The sequence below is a fragment of the Parasteatoda tepidariorum genome, chromosome 4 (genome assembly GCF_982258835.1).
Source record: "Parasteatoda tepidariorum strain Cologne lab strain chromosome 4, Ptep-v5.0, whole genome shotgun sequence".
Taxonomy (NCBI): domain Eukaryota; kingdom Metazoa; phylum Arthropoda; class Arachnida; order Araneae; family Theridiidae; genus Parasteatoda; species Parasteatoda tepidariorum.
This window is the reverse complement of record NC_141758.1, coordinates 44,580,295-44,595,249: the sequence shown is the minus strand read 5'-3', so window position 1 is coordinate 44,595,249 and position 14,955 is coordinate 44,580,295. Positions and strand designations below refer to the sequence as shown.

Sequence of the window (14,955 nt, the reverse complement as noted above, 5' to 3'; positions counted from 1 at the left end):
CTAAAATGAAAAATAATTAATTTTTGTCACACCTAAAACAAAAATTGCAGGACACATCATTTTTGAAAGATAATTGAATTTTTGGTGGTAATAAAAATTAACTAATACAGTTAATCAACCTGTTTTTATTTTATTTTAGCATGAAAAAAAGTTCAGAAGTTTTCCTTGTTATTTCACTTGAAAAACATAGTTTTTAAAAAACATTTTTCATTGATTTTCTTTTTAGCATTATGTCTTTTTAGCATTAGTTTGATTATGTTAAGAAAACGATACATTTTGCTTACTACATCTAGAAATTTTTTTTAATTTGTATTGCTTGGAGCTGCCAGCTTAGCTAATCAGTTATTCAACTTTCTAAGCAACAGCTATAATTAAAATTAAAATGTTCCAGCTAATGGTTGGAATTATGATTGACAATAAAATTTTGTTTAGAGATGAAATGCTGATATATCTTTCAGCAGTTAGAAAATGATCAAAACTATTTTTTTCTAATCAGTACAAATTTCCAGTAAACATTTTATCTCTTTAGCATGCCGAAAGTAGTCACAATTCAAATTTATGATAATTCTTTTTCTTTGATTCTAAAAGCATTATTTTATTTAATAGTGGGAGAAAATACTGTAATTTATTTTTTACTAGTGAATTTGAAATTATAATTTGAAATTAAAAATAAAACAATAAAAATTTTTTAAACTTATTCATTGCCAAATTTATAACAAAAATTTCTTTTACATTATTATAATTTAACTTCATAAATGTAAATTAAGAAATGCTAAATGCAAGATAAAAAATTTTCAGTTCATTTAATGTATTAAATGATTTTACATCCGTATGTAATTTGCACAAATCAAACTATGTCATTGAAAAAAGAACTGGGATTTTTACTTTCAAAATGACCCATAGTCTATACCTTATACCCATAGTTACCCATAGTCTATACCTTATTTGTGCAATCACCTAAAAGTCACTTTTCTTTTCTAAATTGTTAGTTTTTTATAATATTACCAAATTTATTAGACATATGACATGTGTGTACTATTATATGACGTGTGTACTTTTTATAGATCCATGAAAGACAAGGAAGTGTTGAAGAGAGACTTTTAAGACTTGAGCAGCAATTAGAAGAGAAAAGCACTGAACTGTCTAGGGTATTGTCCTCTTTTCTTTGAAATTTTCAGAATTTATACACCTCTAAATGGACAAAACATGCCTTTTTTTCCTTCAAGCTCAATGCTGTTTATCACAATATTTAGTTTAGTCAGTTGTTAAGTTTTTTTTAATTAAATTTCCCTTGGAAACATTTAACTTAAACAGGATCAGACTTAGATATCAGCCTCCAAACATTATCATCTACAAACTCCAAAAATCAATCAAATCTAAAAGTGAAAAACCAGGTATAAGTTATCATATTACCCAAATGTAAGCATTGTATAAATTAAACTGAACACTAGATTAAAACATCTATGTTATTTTTTCAATTTTTTAAAAAAACTATGCATCATTATTCATAAACATAAATTTTGCATTTTAATATTCCGAAAATCTACATTAAATGACTGAATCTTACCAAAGCTTGTCTATGAAGACAAGACGTCCTTAAATGTGAATAAAAAAGTGGTTTGTCCTCGTTTCTTTTATTTTCCTTGTTGTAACTAGTTCGTCTGGTGTTCATGTATTGTGTTTAGACAATAAGAAGACTCTTACTTATGAAATGGAAATTATAGTATGCCAATTTTTGTGTCATCAGTTATGCTTACATAATTCGTGTTGTTTAGCTTTTTTCATAGAACAGTCTGTGGTGGTGAAAAACGAGGTCTAAGGAAGATGGGTATATTTTTGCATCATAGAAAAGAATAGGGTAGCTGTTGGTAGTTAGGTCATAATTTCTAGATTGCTGTTGGTCATAATTCGAAATTCTTTTGTCAGGTATCAATAACTTATTTTCTTTTGTTACCAGATTTGAACAATTTAATTCAAAGCAATCACAAATATTTAGCTACCTAGACTCATTCCAGGTTTATCGATTAAACACTCTTCCTTACCTACTTTCAAAAAATACTCTTTTTCTTCTAAATGTGTTAATGTTGGTTTACTTGCTTGGCGAGATTAGAATTATGTATATATCTAGAACCTATTACATAAGAATTGAAAGTAAACTGTTGAAATATTTTAATGTGTCATTAATTAAATTGGAATTTATAATTTGTTATTGATTTGGGAGTATAAATTTAATTATTTCTTTTACTAACAGCACTCTGCGGGTTTACAGATGTGGCATGTTTATTAGAATTATCTGAATCATGTATTTAATTGGAGAAAAAGTTTCTTCTTTAAAATGATTTGGGAACCTCTAAAAATAACCTAATTTATTTTGATTTTCCGATGCAAATTTTATTTGAAAAGAAGCATAAACTCTAACATTTCCAAGTTTTATTTTTTGCAAATAAATAAACTAAAAAACCAAATTTATTTTTTTAACGAAAAAAAAATTATGTTTAGTTTAAAATAAGTATTTTAAACTTGCTTTTAATTGTAATTGATTATAGATTTTTAATCAAAGTAAAATATGTTTTGCCTATTAAGGTTTGTATAGTTTTGTAATTCTTCTTAAAATCAGTAATGAGTTACAGGTGTAACTGAAAAAAATATGTTTCATGAACTTATTATTATGCAGTGTAGATATCAGAAGTATTTTCAATCTGTCTATTTTACTTTATTAAAGTGAAAATGAGAGTTTTGTTTTTTTAATTTTCTCCTCTATTTCAGGCTAGACAGAGAGAAAAAATGAACGAAGACCATAATGCTCGACTTGCTGCTACAGTTGATAAGTTACTTGCCGAATCAAATGAGAGATTACAAATGCATTTAAAAGAAAAAATGCATGCACTGGAAGAAAAAAATTCTTTGGCTCAGAATTTAGATACAACTAAAAAACTTCTAGAAGATACACAATCAGAAAAAGTATGTATTTTTTTTGTTTTTATTTTAATTTATATTGAAACTGTGTTTTTATATTAGAATTTTTTTTTTTCAATGATACTTCTTTACTCTTAGGATAAAATAATTGGTGAACTTGGCAAAATGAGAAATGAAATGGACTCATTAAGGCATGAATTCCAAAATTATAGATCTGATTCTCTATCAAGGTGGGGTAGTAGATATTTACTCTCACAAATAAATCCATAAATTAATATTATTTCCATAATAAGAAAATTATCTATCATGTGAAAAACATAACATCTTTTTATAAATATAACTCTTACTGAACTTGAATCATCTATTAAAAATAAATTCTAAATCATTCAATTTTTAACTTTGTTTGATATGTTTCGTTCAAGATGCTTATGGTAATTTAAAAAAAAAAATGTGTAATAATTATTCTCAAAACAATTTGTAAACAGTTTATACTTTGTTAAATTCTATTCTGTAGATAATTTATCTATGTGTTCTCCACTGTAACTTTAAACTCATTTTTAAAATCACTTTTAAACTGTGTTATATAATAGAAAATTTCATTTTAAGGTATAAATTCTTCTCTTTATAACTTTTTAAAGTATTCATCCTCTTAATTATCTAGACGTTCTGCCAATCAGCAAAGTCTGTCACCTTCCTGGGCAAATTATACTGCCACTAGTGGATCTGTTTCTCCCAACCGAAACATGAATCTTATCAATTCTGACTCAATTAATACAAGTATAGGTCATATGTACACAACTCCTTCCCCATCAGGATCTCAGAAAAGTCAAGGGACTCTTAGCAACAGAAATGCTGAAGAAAATTCTAATGTAAGTATTAAAAAGTTAATCTAAGTCACTTTATTTTATTCTGTGTTTATTCATTCAGTGATTTCAACAATCTTAAAGCAGAACTGGGACAAAATGGAACAAAGTCATATGATATCTAACGTTCAACAAGGCTTTGATACCAGTGATAATGAATGCAGCCAAGATGAGGATGGTAACCTTTTTGAATCAATGGATATTTTGTCACCCTCAGGACATACAGACGCACAAGCTCTCGCTCTGATGCTGCAGGAACAGTTGGATGCTATAAATAATGAAATAAGGTATGCCAGTTTTCTTATATTTATATTTACTCTTATTAAAAGAATGATGAAATTTGATTTGTCCGTTTGGAAATTCACTGAAATTCCTTTGATCGATTAATAAAATTAGATATGACATTGTGCATGTTTGTAATGCTGTTGTTGCTATAATAACACTTGGGCAAGCCAAGCTCGCCAGCCATTGGTCTTTCTAATTAGGTCAGGAATGTGCATCTTTCATTTGATAAAAGAGCACCACAAGAGTGAAAGTGTGTCTTGACTCAGAACCACACACATAGATGGCGGCACCACTCATTCATGAGGACACTTCTTCTATTTAGACATACATCTGAAGAGGAAGGAAATTTTATCCAGATCCCTGTACCCCTTGGTACTGCTCAGTGACCAACCACAGGACTTTTGATTCAACAGATTTTATAAGCATGTGTATTATATGTACTCGGTGGGTCTTAGTGGAGTCCCCAGCTCCTCCAGACGGGAATTCAATACTCTAACCACTGGGCTGCCCCTACCCAAGAGTTTATGATAGTTCTTTTAAATGAATAATGAATCTTGGTATACCAATTTACATATCAAGAGAAATGTTTTCATTCTGTTCAAAGTTGAATAAATTAAATTGTATAAAAAAATAATTACTTTGTTTAAATAAATCTAGTTGTAACTAATATTATTACATAGCTAACTGCTATGGAGTTTTCATACTTGAGATGAATGAACCCGATGGTTGTAGTAGTTATACTTAAGTGTTTTATTCAGGATTTAATAAATTTGGTATTAAGAGAATATTGATTACTAAGAAAAAATTTTTAAAAAATTCCAAGACTTGAAAAAAGACTAATTTTAATCTATTGCATTATGTATTTAAGTGCCACAATCCTTTTGATTGAATAATGAAATTAAGTATGCATATTGCATATTTGTTACAATAATTCTTTAAATGGATTATAAAATCAGGTATACCACTTTTCATGTTAGTGATAATTATTATTAATGAAGAATGAAATTTGGTGTACCACCTGATGTCATTATAGGCATTACATATTTCCTAGCTTTTAAAATGTCTTTAATTTCATAAATTTAATTTTTTAATCATTCTGAATCTAATTTTAATTAAATTATAAAAACATTTTACAAAAAGCAATTTTAAGTAATGTATTCCCTTCTTAACAATCAATAACGGCTAACTTTTTAATTCAATACAAATGTATAACTCATTAATTCACTGTCGCTACTAAATCAAACATCAAAATCTATTTTTAACTTTTTATTCTTTAAGTTACATTATTTCTCTTACCACAAAAATGTTTCTGTTGCGGAGTTATATTAATTTTCTCAATCTGTTTGGTCATTAAGCTATATTTAAACTTTAATATTAATTTTGGCTTTGTTTTTGACTATTATATCTGTCAATAAATCACCAACTATGGAACTCTTCCAATGTTCCTAACTGTTCATCGGAAATAATTCATTCACTTTTAATGTTAAATTCTTGGCATGTGATGATTTCCTCCCAGTCAGATGGTTTTCGAAATTCACTAAAAAATATATATTTCATCATGTTTAAAGATGCCTCTCTTAATCTCTATCACAGGTGTCTGATCCCAACTATTTTCTTTTGTTCATTGTTATAATGGCCATTGTTATTTAAATTAAACAATTATCGTTTTGATACATCAGAGAAATTTCGATTCTTCGCAAGCATGGCACTTGTGTATGTACTATAATCTTCCATCATAAAAATTTCTCCATCTCCATCCTTTCTCCATACCAGTTTACATGTGGCAAGAAATGCTTCATTCTATTCAAAGTTCCCTGAATAAAATTTCATTAAAAATAATTATGTGTTAAATTAATCTGTGAATTTAACTATTACATACTTCATAGCTAAATGCTTTACAATTTCCATAATTGGGATAAATGATTTATTCCAGTGGTTGTAAGTGTTATAATTTAATATTTTATTCTGAATTTAATAAATTTGATATCAAAGGAGTATTGATTACTAAGTAATATTAAAAAAAATTCAAACACTCGTAAAAACTGCCATAATTAGTCAATTGGTAGTGAATTTTTGTGCTGGCAAAATTTAAGAAAATTCTCGTTGCTTAAGAAAAATTATGTTTTAGTTCATTACCTCTAAAAGTTCTCTTCTGTGGTAATTGTAGTTGGAGAATGTTTTAAGTAATTCTTGATTTATACTGTAAAAAAACTATAAATTAACTTATTAATTAAATCATATTTTTAATTAATTACTAATGGAATATATGGTAGTTTTTAATTTGCCTAATTTCAAAGTAATTTCTTTGCTTGAAAGATATGTTCTTAATACTCCGCTTTTTTCAAAATTTCATTATAAATATATTCTGTGTTTGATATATACTTTACTGTTATTTACCATAAACTGAACTTAACTTAGAAAATACGTTCTGAAATATTTTTTTTCTTTCTATTTTTCATCTTTATTGAAAAATTTTATTGATCTTATATCATTTAAATTTTGAGTCACACTTTACTTAGTTAATTTACAATGTTATATAAAAATAGATTAATTTAGCTGGTAATGTTGAGCTCAAAATTTAAAGAAAAAAATATAATTTGAATCAAAAGTCTGCCTTTCATTTGTATTTATTTTTGGGAAGGATACATTAATGTAAATTTTTTAATAGAAATTACCTACTTTGAATGTTTATATTACTTAAGACTTCTGGTTGCTTTATTTAAAATTACAAGAATTATTTCGTTTTGTGTAGACTAATACAAGAAGAAAAACAAAGTACAGAACAGCGAGCAGAGGAATTGGAATCGAGAGTAGGCAGTATGGATACTATGAGTTTGTTGGCTAGAGCACCAGAGAGGCCCTCTCCACCTCCCAGTGGACGTTCAACACCAAAGTCTCATCTAAGTCCGAATAGAGACTATTTACAAAAATACCACACAGTAAGGATTATAATTAATGTGATGTTTATAATATGCTTAAACATATTATTTCCAAATTATAAACATCATTCAACATATATTCTATGCATATATTTTATTATGTTTTATTAACTCTTTCAAATCATGATATAATATTAAAAAATGATTGAAAGTTTCTTTTGTTGAAAATTTTCTGTGATCTATGATAAAATTATTAAAGGTAATAAACTTGTTGCATTATTATTATCTTTCATATATGTGTTGTATTTTTCATTTTTACTCAGATGAAAATTTTGCAACTATTCGTAGGTTAAATAAAAGAAGAGTCAATGGTCTTTATATCTTGACCATTTTATTGAAAAGTAATTATATTTGGTTGAAAGTGCAAAATAAATTGTTGATACATAATGCATTAAGAATATGAATAAAAAAATTATATAATTGAGTTATTATTTGAGTGCATTAATTTAAAGATTTTAGGAAGAAAACAGTATACATTTCTTTATTTATAGTCTAAATATGTGAAAATATTTAATAATGTCATCCTGCTATAAAAAGATTAAATTTCTTTAAACCACCTATGAAATATGTATTATTCGTAAAGTATTGGATTAATAATTAGTATGTGTAAAAATTTAATTTATTGCTTTATATATGAACTATCTAAATGTAAAGCAATCTTACTTGGGTTAATCATTAGTATCTCTAAAAACTAAATTTATTGCCTTTTATATGAACCATTTAAATGCAGAATAGAATGATTCAGATTAACTGTAAAGTATTCCATTAATAATTAGTATGTGTAAAAATTTAATTTATTGCCTTGTATAGGAACCATCTAAATGCAAAACAGGCTTAATGTACTTTTTTTTTAAAAATTAACTATATTATCATATCAAGTTTTTTCTAAACTTCAGTATAAGCATACTGGTAATTAATATTTTTTTTAAAAAAATCCTAATTAACACACTTTGTAATATAGTTTATCTTATTTTCTCTATTTCGATTAATCTTTTCTAATGCAGTGTACTATATCTGGAAACACTTATTCCAAAATCATTGCAAGCCTCCAGTACTGTAAAATTATTTGCTTCTAAACATTCACCCATTTTTAGCTTCCTAACGAAAAATGTCAGTCAAAATTTGATGATATACTTATATGATACTAAAAAATATAAAAGCATTTATAATACGTTACCAATTCCATTTAACTTATAAAGTATGCACAATAAATGCATTTCTAATTTTTTCAAAAACTGCAATGACTAGTTTATCTTTTTCAGAGTAAGTGTTTATACAATTATATTAAAACACTTTTTAACGAGAAATGTACATTTTAATATATCTCTATAATATTCTTCTGGAATTTCTGAAATTTTTAAATTCAAGAAATATGAATGAAATAAAGTATAGTCATTTCATTAAAAGTTTTAATTAGACAAAGATCAAAAAATGAGTAACTGTATATCATCATTGAAAGGTGCACAAAACAATAAGAATTTTAATATTATAGTACATTAATTTTTATGTTGTAAATTTCTGTCTTTTAATCTTGTCTTTTTGTACAAATTGTATGTTTTCCCCCTATAATATCCTCAAGTGAAAAATTTGTTTGTATAGACTTTAGCTGTTCGTACTTTTAACCTCATTCATGCCTTTTTACCTGAAATATGCAATTTGAAGTTTTTCCTTTCCCATTTAATTTATTTTTTAAAAAAGAGAAAAAAAAGTGAGATAATTGAATTTGCTAGGAAACACAATTGTCATAATTGCATCATTACCATAATAATTTTAAGGTTTTATAATTTATTAAATATTATCTTTATTTAATGCCTGTAGATTTTAATCAAATCATGATTTAAAATTAAAAGAACTTTATAAGAAAGTTTCTGTAAATTTATAGCGAGCTTTGTGGGACCCTTAAAAAGTGTTCAGCAAACAGTACTAATTCATATGAGAAAATTTGTCATTTTGTCTCATATAATGAGCGTTGAAGTGCTTAAAATGTTTTGATGTTTTGCCCTTCAGGCTCCTGCATCTATGACCCCTGCTCATATGTATCAATATGCTTCAACAAGCCAGCCTCAATTAGCTGATTCTATGCCACCACAGGTATTTGAGTCAAAGTTTCATCTATGCTGCGATATTTACTTAATCCTCTGAGATTAATCTTTTGAAAATTTAGGAAGTGGGGGTCTTTAAGGAATTTTGTGCCAATTTCTAAAATTAATTTTTAACAGCACGTAAGAGTTTGTGCTAAAAACTCAGAGGATTAAGCGAGTTATTAGACTTATGTTTTGGTGAGTCAAATGAAACGTCGTCACACGCCATCTGAGAAATGATGCTACCCTGTTATTCAACCTCAATATCAACAATTTATAAATTTACAAAAATGTTTTTGTTTAGTTTTCTTTCATGCATATTAATTGCAAAGTTTAAGTCATAATATTTTAAGTAAAAGTCATAAAATAACGGAGAATTTAACTTCAAATAAAATTGTTTTGTAACCTTGTGTGACATGTTATTATGTCTTTAAGCCCTAATCCATTTCACTAAATGTCTTAAACCTGTTCTGAGTCCCTTTTCTCACCAATCTACATCCAAAATTGATTGTTGTCATCTGCACTCCTTTGATGTATATTTTAGTTTTTATTTAACAATTTCATATATTCAGTAAGTACAAAATATTAAAAATAATAATAATAATTTAGTAGTAAAAGAAAAAATATGAAATTTCTGTTATATAATTTTTCTTCTGATAAATATGACCTTAAAAAGTAATTTATGAAATAAATAACTTTTTTTATTGTAAAATCTGTAAAACAGTATAATTTTGTAGTTATTGTTAAAGCAATTTAATTTTGTTACTTGATATTAAAATATTAGGATTTTGTTATTGATTTTGAAATAGTATGATTTTTGTTATTGATAATAAAAATATTATTTTATTGTTTATATTAAAAAATATTGTGTAATAACAAATATTGAAACAGTATAATTTTGTTACCGACAAAGATGCCAACTACTCCTTTTTTAGTAATGTCTTTGCAATTTGCAAAAAGATATTTATTTTTAATAGAAAAAAGAAAAGAAATTTTTTGATTGATTAAATTAAATTTAAAGTTATCTTCTCCATATTTTTATAAATTCTAATTATTAATCTTTACATAAATTGAATGTTAAGCTTATTTTATTATATGATAAAATGTAACTTACATAATATTGTTTCAATGTCCCATGTTACTTTTTTAAAATTACTATTACTATGATAAAATTACTATTACTATTGGTAAATTACTATTATTACTTCTTATGAAAAATATTTTTGTTACCTACTACAAAAATATTGTGTTAGCATTTTTGAAAAGCATTGCTACAAGTTGGCATCCTTGTATTATCTAGATTTTATTATTAATCTTATATTATTTTATTATAATTGAATATTTGCTTTATAAAATTTAAAAAGAAATAAATGTGCAAGAAAAAAATAATTAACATCAGTATTTAGAATTTTATATTGCATGGTGCTTAATTTGAGAATGTTAAAGCTTCGAACTTAGAGAATTAGAAAAGCTTTTTAGAACTGCTAAAGAGAATGGTTTGTAATTGCATTATTGTTTTTTCTTTTTCTAGATTAGGAAATAAATAGCTTCCAATTAATACAATTTTCTAACTTAATTGTCTCTCGATACTACCACGCTGGTTGCATTTCTAAAATATTTCATTTTTTATGCTCTGTTCCATTATAGTTTTTAAACTATTTTTGTTGTGAGGGTTAATTCAAATTAGTCCCATTTAGCTACATTCATTTTGACAAAAAAAAAATATTATTTTTTATTTGAAAAATTATAATTATACTTTCATTTCACTTAATTTTCCAACAATGTTTAGTTTAATTTTTTAGTAGTAAAGTATTGCAAAAAGGAACAATAATGGCGTAGGTAAGATGTTTGTTTTAATTTGAAGTACAAGAATCTAACTATTTATAAATATTTGCTTTCATTTGGCTCACCTTTTGTGCAATAGAATGATTTGGCTGCTATCGATGAATGATAAAATTCGGAGATTTCTGCTTTGTAGATTTTTGTATAAAAAACACCTCATACTCAACCATGTTTAATTCAATTATAATTAACATCATATTAGTTTGCTTTTGTTTTTATAGAAATAAGCTAGAAAAATAGAAACGTTAAAGCATGAAGCATTTGTAATTTTTAATAAGCATTGTGATTCATAAATTATGTAGAAAATCTTACGTAAACTTTACAATGAAAACTTAATAAGACTTAATAATATGCATTTAAATTCTAAAAACATTGATAAATTTATTTTACTTTTCTGAATATTAAAATAAATCACAGTCAAATTAAAAATATATTTATTATTCAATGTTAGTTGGATTTTTGCTGAAACTGTATTTTTAAGATAGCTTTATACCTCTTTGTTAAACTTGTACTTATATTTAAACTTTAGTTAAATATAATGTAAATGACTAATTGCAGTGAAAACTATGAATATTTTATCCTTTTTTTATATTACAGAAATTTAGTTTACTGTGCATATTAGAAGTATATTCTTCTTATAAAGACTTGCAGTGTCATATTTTGAAACAACAAACTGATTTTTAATTGTCTTTTTAGATCCAAGCTGTAGCTGAATCAATTGATGACAGTCAACTATCCCGGCAGTCAAGTCCTCCGACTCCCCGCTCACTTAGATTAGAAAGAATTTCTCACTCGCAGTCTCAAAATCCTGATGATTACAGAAGGTTATATTCCAACTTTATTTTAAATCATTAAACATAACATATCTGATTTTATATAATTTATTGATCAAGTTGTTTTTCAATAAATGGTACGTTATTGAATGAAAAACATTTACATTTATCTTATTGCCTATAGCAGGGGTGGCGAACCTTTATACACCAACATGCCATTTTCTCTAAAATTGCTTATTGAGGTCATAGAAATGCCGTCAAATAATTTTGACTTCGTGATTATTGGGAAAATAATAATACTAAATACTATCAACTCAAAACTCTTTATTTACCTTGGAAAAAAAAACATTTTGCAATGTCTCAGCTATACGCGTAATTCAACTTAAAGTAACATCAGTGTGACTTCTGTTGTTACAGATGGTCAATAACTTATGTATTAGGTTGTAAGATGTTAGTTTAAGCAGGACTGTTGATTTTTTTTGCTAGTTATTTATTGTTAGCTTGTTTTTTGTGGTTATTAATTGTTTTCTTAGCATTAATATTTTTATTAATAATTGTTTATTATTTTGTTTGTTTTGTGTGAATTTTAATTTAATTGTTACATATGATTCATAGCGTAATAACAATTGATAGTGTGACAACAATTGTGATCGGTGGAGTGCCCAAAATATCGTGTTGCGTGCCATAAATGGCACGCGTGCCATTGGTTCATCATCCCTGGCCAATAGAGTTCTGATTTTTTAATTATTTTTTTTTCCATTTCCTTTTTGTAGCGTTTCACGACTTGGAATTTGTTGTATGTTAATGAAAATTATTACAAATTTACTTTCTATTTCTGATAGTTTAAAGTAATAATACATTATTTAATTGTAATAATGTCTATTTTGAAAAACCATACGCAAAGTTATAACTCATATACACAGAAATTATTTTTTAATTATGATAACTTATAATTTTGTTTAATTATTATGATTAAAATAATTATTTATTTTGTTTTTTATGTGTAACTTGTACTTATAGTTTTTAAAGTATCATTACATTTTTAGAAAAATTTCTTCATACGAGTATTTTTTAAGTGTACATAGTATTTGTGCTTCTTATTGTGATTTGCATTTGTGTGTTTTGTAATCTTATTGAAAGGGAAACATATTTTGTTGTACAAATTGAACATTAACAGATTTATTGGAGTGCTATACATAAATTAATTTGTGAAAATTATTTTGTAATCGTGAAAATAAATTTATTGCTCAAACTTTTTTAATAAGTGTTATAAATGAGTTTATTTTATTATAAACAGTGTAATTTAAAATTTTGCTTAAAATGAATTGATTATTAAGGATTGCAATTTAAAACTAAATTCTTGCAAAAGAAAATGTTATTAAATCCAAAAAATTATGATTAAATTAAAAAAATTAATCTCTATCAATATAACAACTACAATAAATCAAGTGTTTATTATTATTTTATGTAGATTTGTACAGTCTACCAAAATATCCCAGACAATTATAACTTACTGACATGAGTACCAGAAACCAATGCAAACATAATTTCCTCTCAGTTAATGGCTATATTCTGAAATTTTCTGACTGGAAATCGATAGTTGTTATATTGGGCGCATTGATGGTGTTAAAATTTTAAAATGCTGCCCCTAATAAAAAAGTTTTAAAAACCACAGATCTGAGGACTTGCGTGTAATAAATAGAATTCAAAAAGAATTCTATTTATTACACGCTTGTACATTCTTACCAGAGATTATCACATTTTAAACCGTGGCTGATTTTTGTTGTATTTTGTAGTAAATTATCTATTTTGTTTGTGCTGCTATTGGATATAAAGCTCCCTTCAGTCAAATCCTGCTCATCCTTCATCATCAATACCTTCTTCAACAGTTCCTCCTGATCTACTCAGGTTAGTAAGTTCAAATTAAAGATTTTGATATGATATTTTTATTAATCCTGCATGAAACAAAAATTTTCAATGTAAAACAATTTACATTTAACCTATTTTGTGTGTAATATGATTATTTTTGAAATTTGTGAATGATAATGCAACTACTAATATCAGGCAATCCTAACGAACTAGGAAAAAAAATCAATAATTTCTTAGAAATATTATTCTAATGAATTTCTTGATATTTAAAGGGGAGTTCTAACAATTTGTTCCAGCAGAATAAAAAAGCAATGGCAAATAAATTTATATCTTAAAGATTTACTTAATTTGAAAATAAAAATAATTTCACCCATGATCGTGACTTTTACCATATATTTTATATGGTAATAATTATGCTCAATAATGTCATTAATACAGTATTAACTTTCTAAATATCTAAAAAATCAAGATAAATACAAATTGCAGTGCTAACGTAGAGTGTCTGTCTTGATTTTATAATCAAATTTTTGGATGAACAATGGAAATTACACTTTGCCTTTATCATTATTTTGTTCTCTACCACTTCTCACATTTTTGGAAGTTATTATTACGCTTAGAAACTTTAAGACCCACTGTTTGCAACATTAAACAATCTGAGTTGGATCTTTTACATTTAACAATAGTTGGATCTTTTACATTTACAGAATGGTAGAAAGTGACAAAATTGTTGCTTTTAAGTTTCTAACTTCGTGTATAATTTTATGTTACCCCAAGTTTTAAAAAAGGAAACTAATCATCTCAGTTCAGCCTATTTCATCAGTCATTGAAAGATGATGTATCACATAAAAATATGTTGTGATTTAATTAAAAATTGGTTAGGCAGAGTTATAAGTATATTATAATCCTTGGAAAAAAAAACATTTTGGAGCTCCTAATAAGTGAATTATTTTCATAAAAATTACGATGACATTTCTGATCAAAATAAAATTGTGAAGCGAAAATTCACAGAAACAAAAAAAAGGTACATTTGAATGGGATTGTGACCTCAACATATCTCCTTCTAACATCAAATCACAATGTTTATTGATAATTCGACATTCAATGTAATAAAACACTTTGCCAAGAATAAGTAACGAAGTCATAATTTGGCCTAGTAAGAGCTATAAAGTCAAAGTCTTGCGGCAATTTATAGTTCTTTAATTTTTGTGTTAAGTTTTTCTACAACTGCATAAAATGCAAACTATTTATCGAATTTTTTCTGCACAAATAGGATTGTACTGAGAAAAAAAAATTATGCATATTTATTGTAAAATGATTAGATTAAATGAAGAGCTGAGTTGATGAACCCGGTAAGTAACACTTTCTGAGTGGCTGTAATCAGAGTAAA

General features: G+C 26.1%; 1 protein-coding gene across 4 annotated transcripts in view; it reads left to right on the top strand.

The window, feature by feature from the left end:
• LOC107447453 (liprin-alpha-1) overlaps positions 1 to 14,955 on the top strand; it is a 132,476-nt gene that overhangs the window by 104,103 nt on the left and 13,418 nt on the right. The window contains exons 9-17 of one of the 4 annotated variants that reach the window (XM_071182221.2): positions 1,065 to 1,148; positions 2,767 to 2,961; positions 3,055 to 3,146; positions 3,578 to 3,785; positions 3,867 to 4,066; positions 6,817 to 7,003; positions 9,011 to 9,094; positions 11,623 to 11,750; positions 13,536 to 13,607. In XM_071182221.2, coding sequence (XP_071038322.1) covers positions 1,065 to 1,148; positions 2,767 to 2,961; positions 3,055 to 3,146; positions 3,578 to 3,785; positions 3,867 to 4,066; positions 6,817 to 7,003; positions 9,011 to 9,094; positions 11,623 to 11,750; positions 13,536 to 13,607 — 1,250 coding nt within the window. Of the gene's footprint in view, positions 1 to 1,064; positions 1,149 to 2,766; positions 2,962 to 3,054; positions 3,147 to 3,577; positions 3,786 to 3,863; positions 4,067 to 6,816; positions 7,004 to 9,010; positions 9,095 to 11,622; positions 11,751 to 13,535; positions 13,608 to 14,955 lie in introns of all 4 variants that reach the window. The other 3 variants (XM_087161024.1, XM_071182222.2, XM_087161025.1) reach the window with 3 other exon arrangements.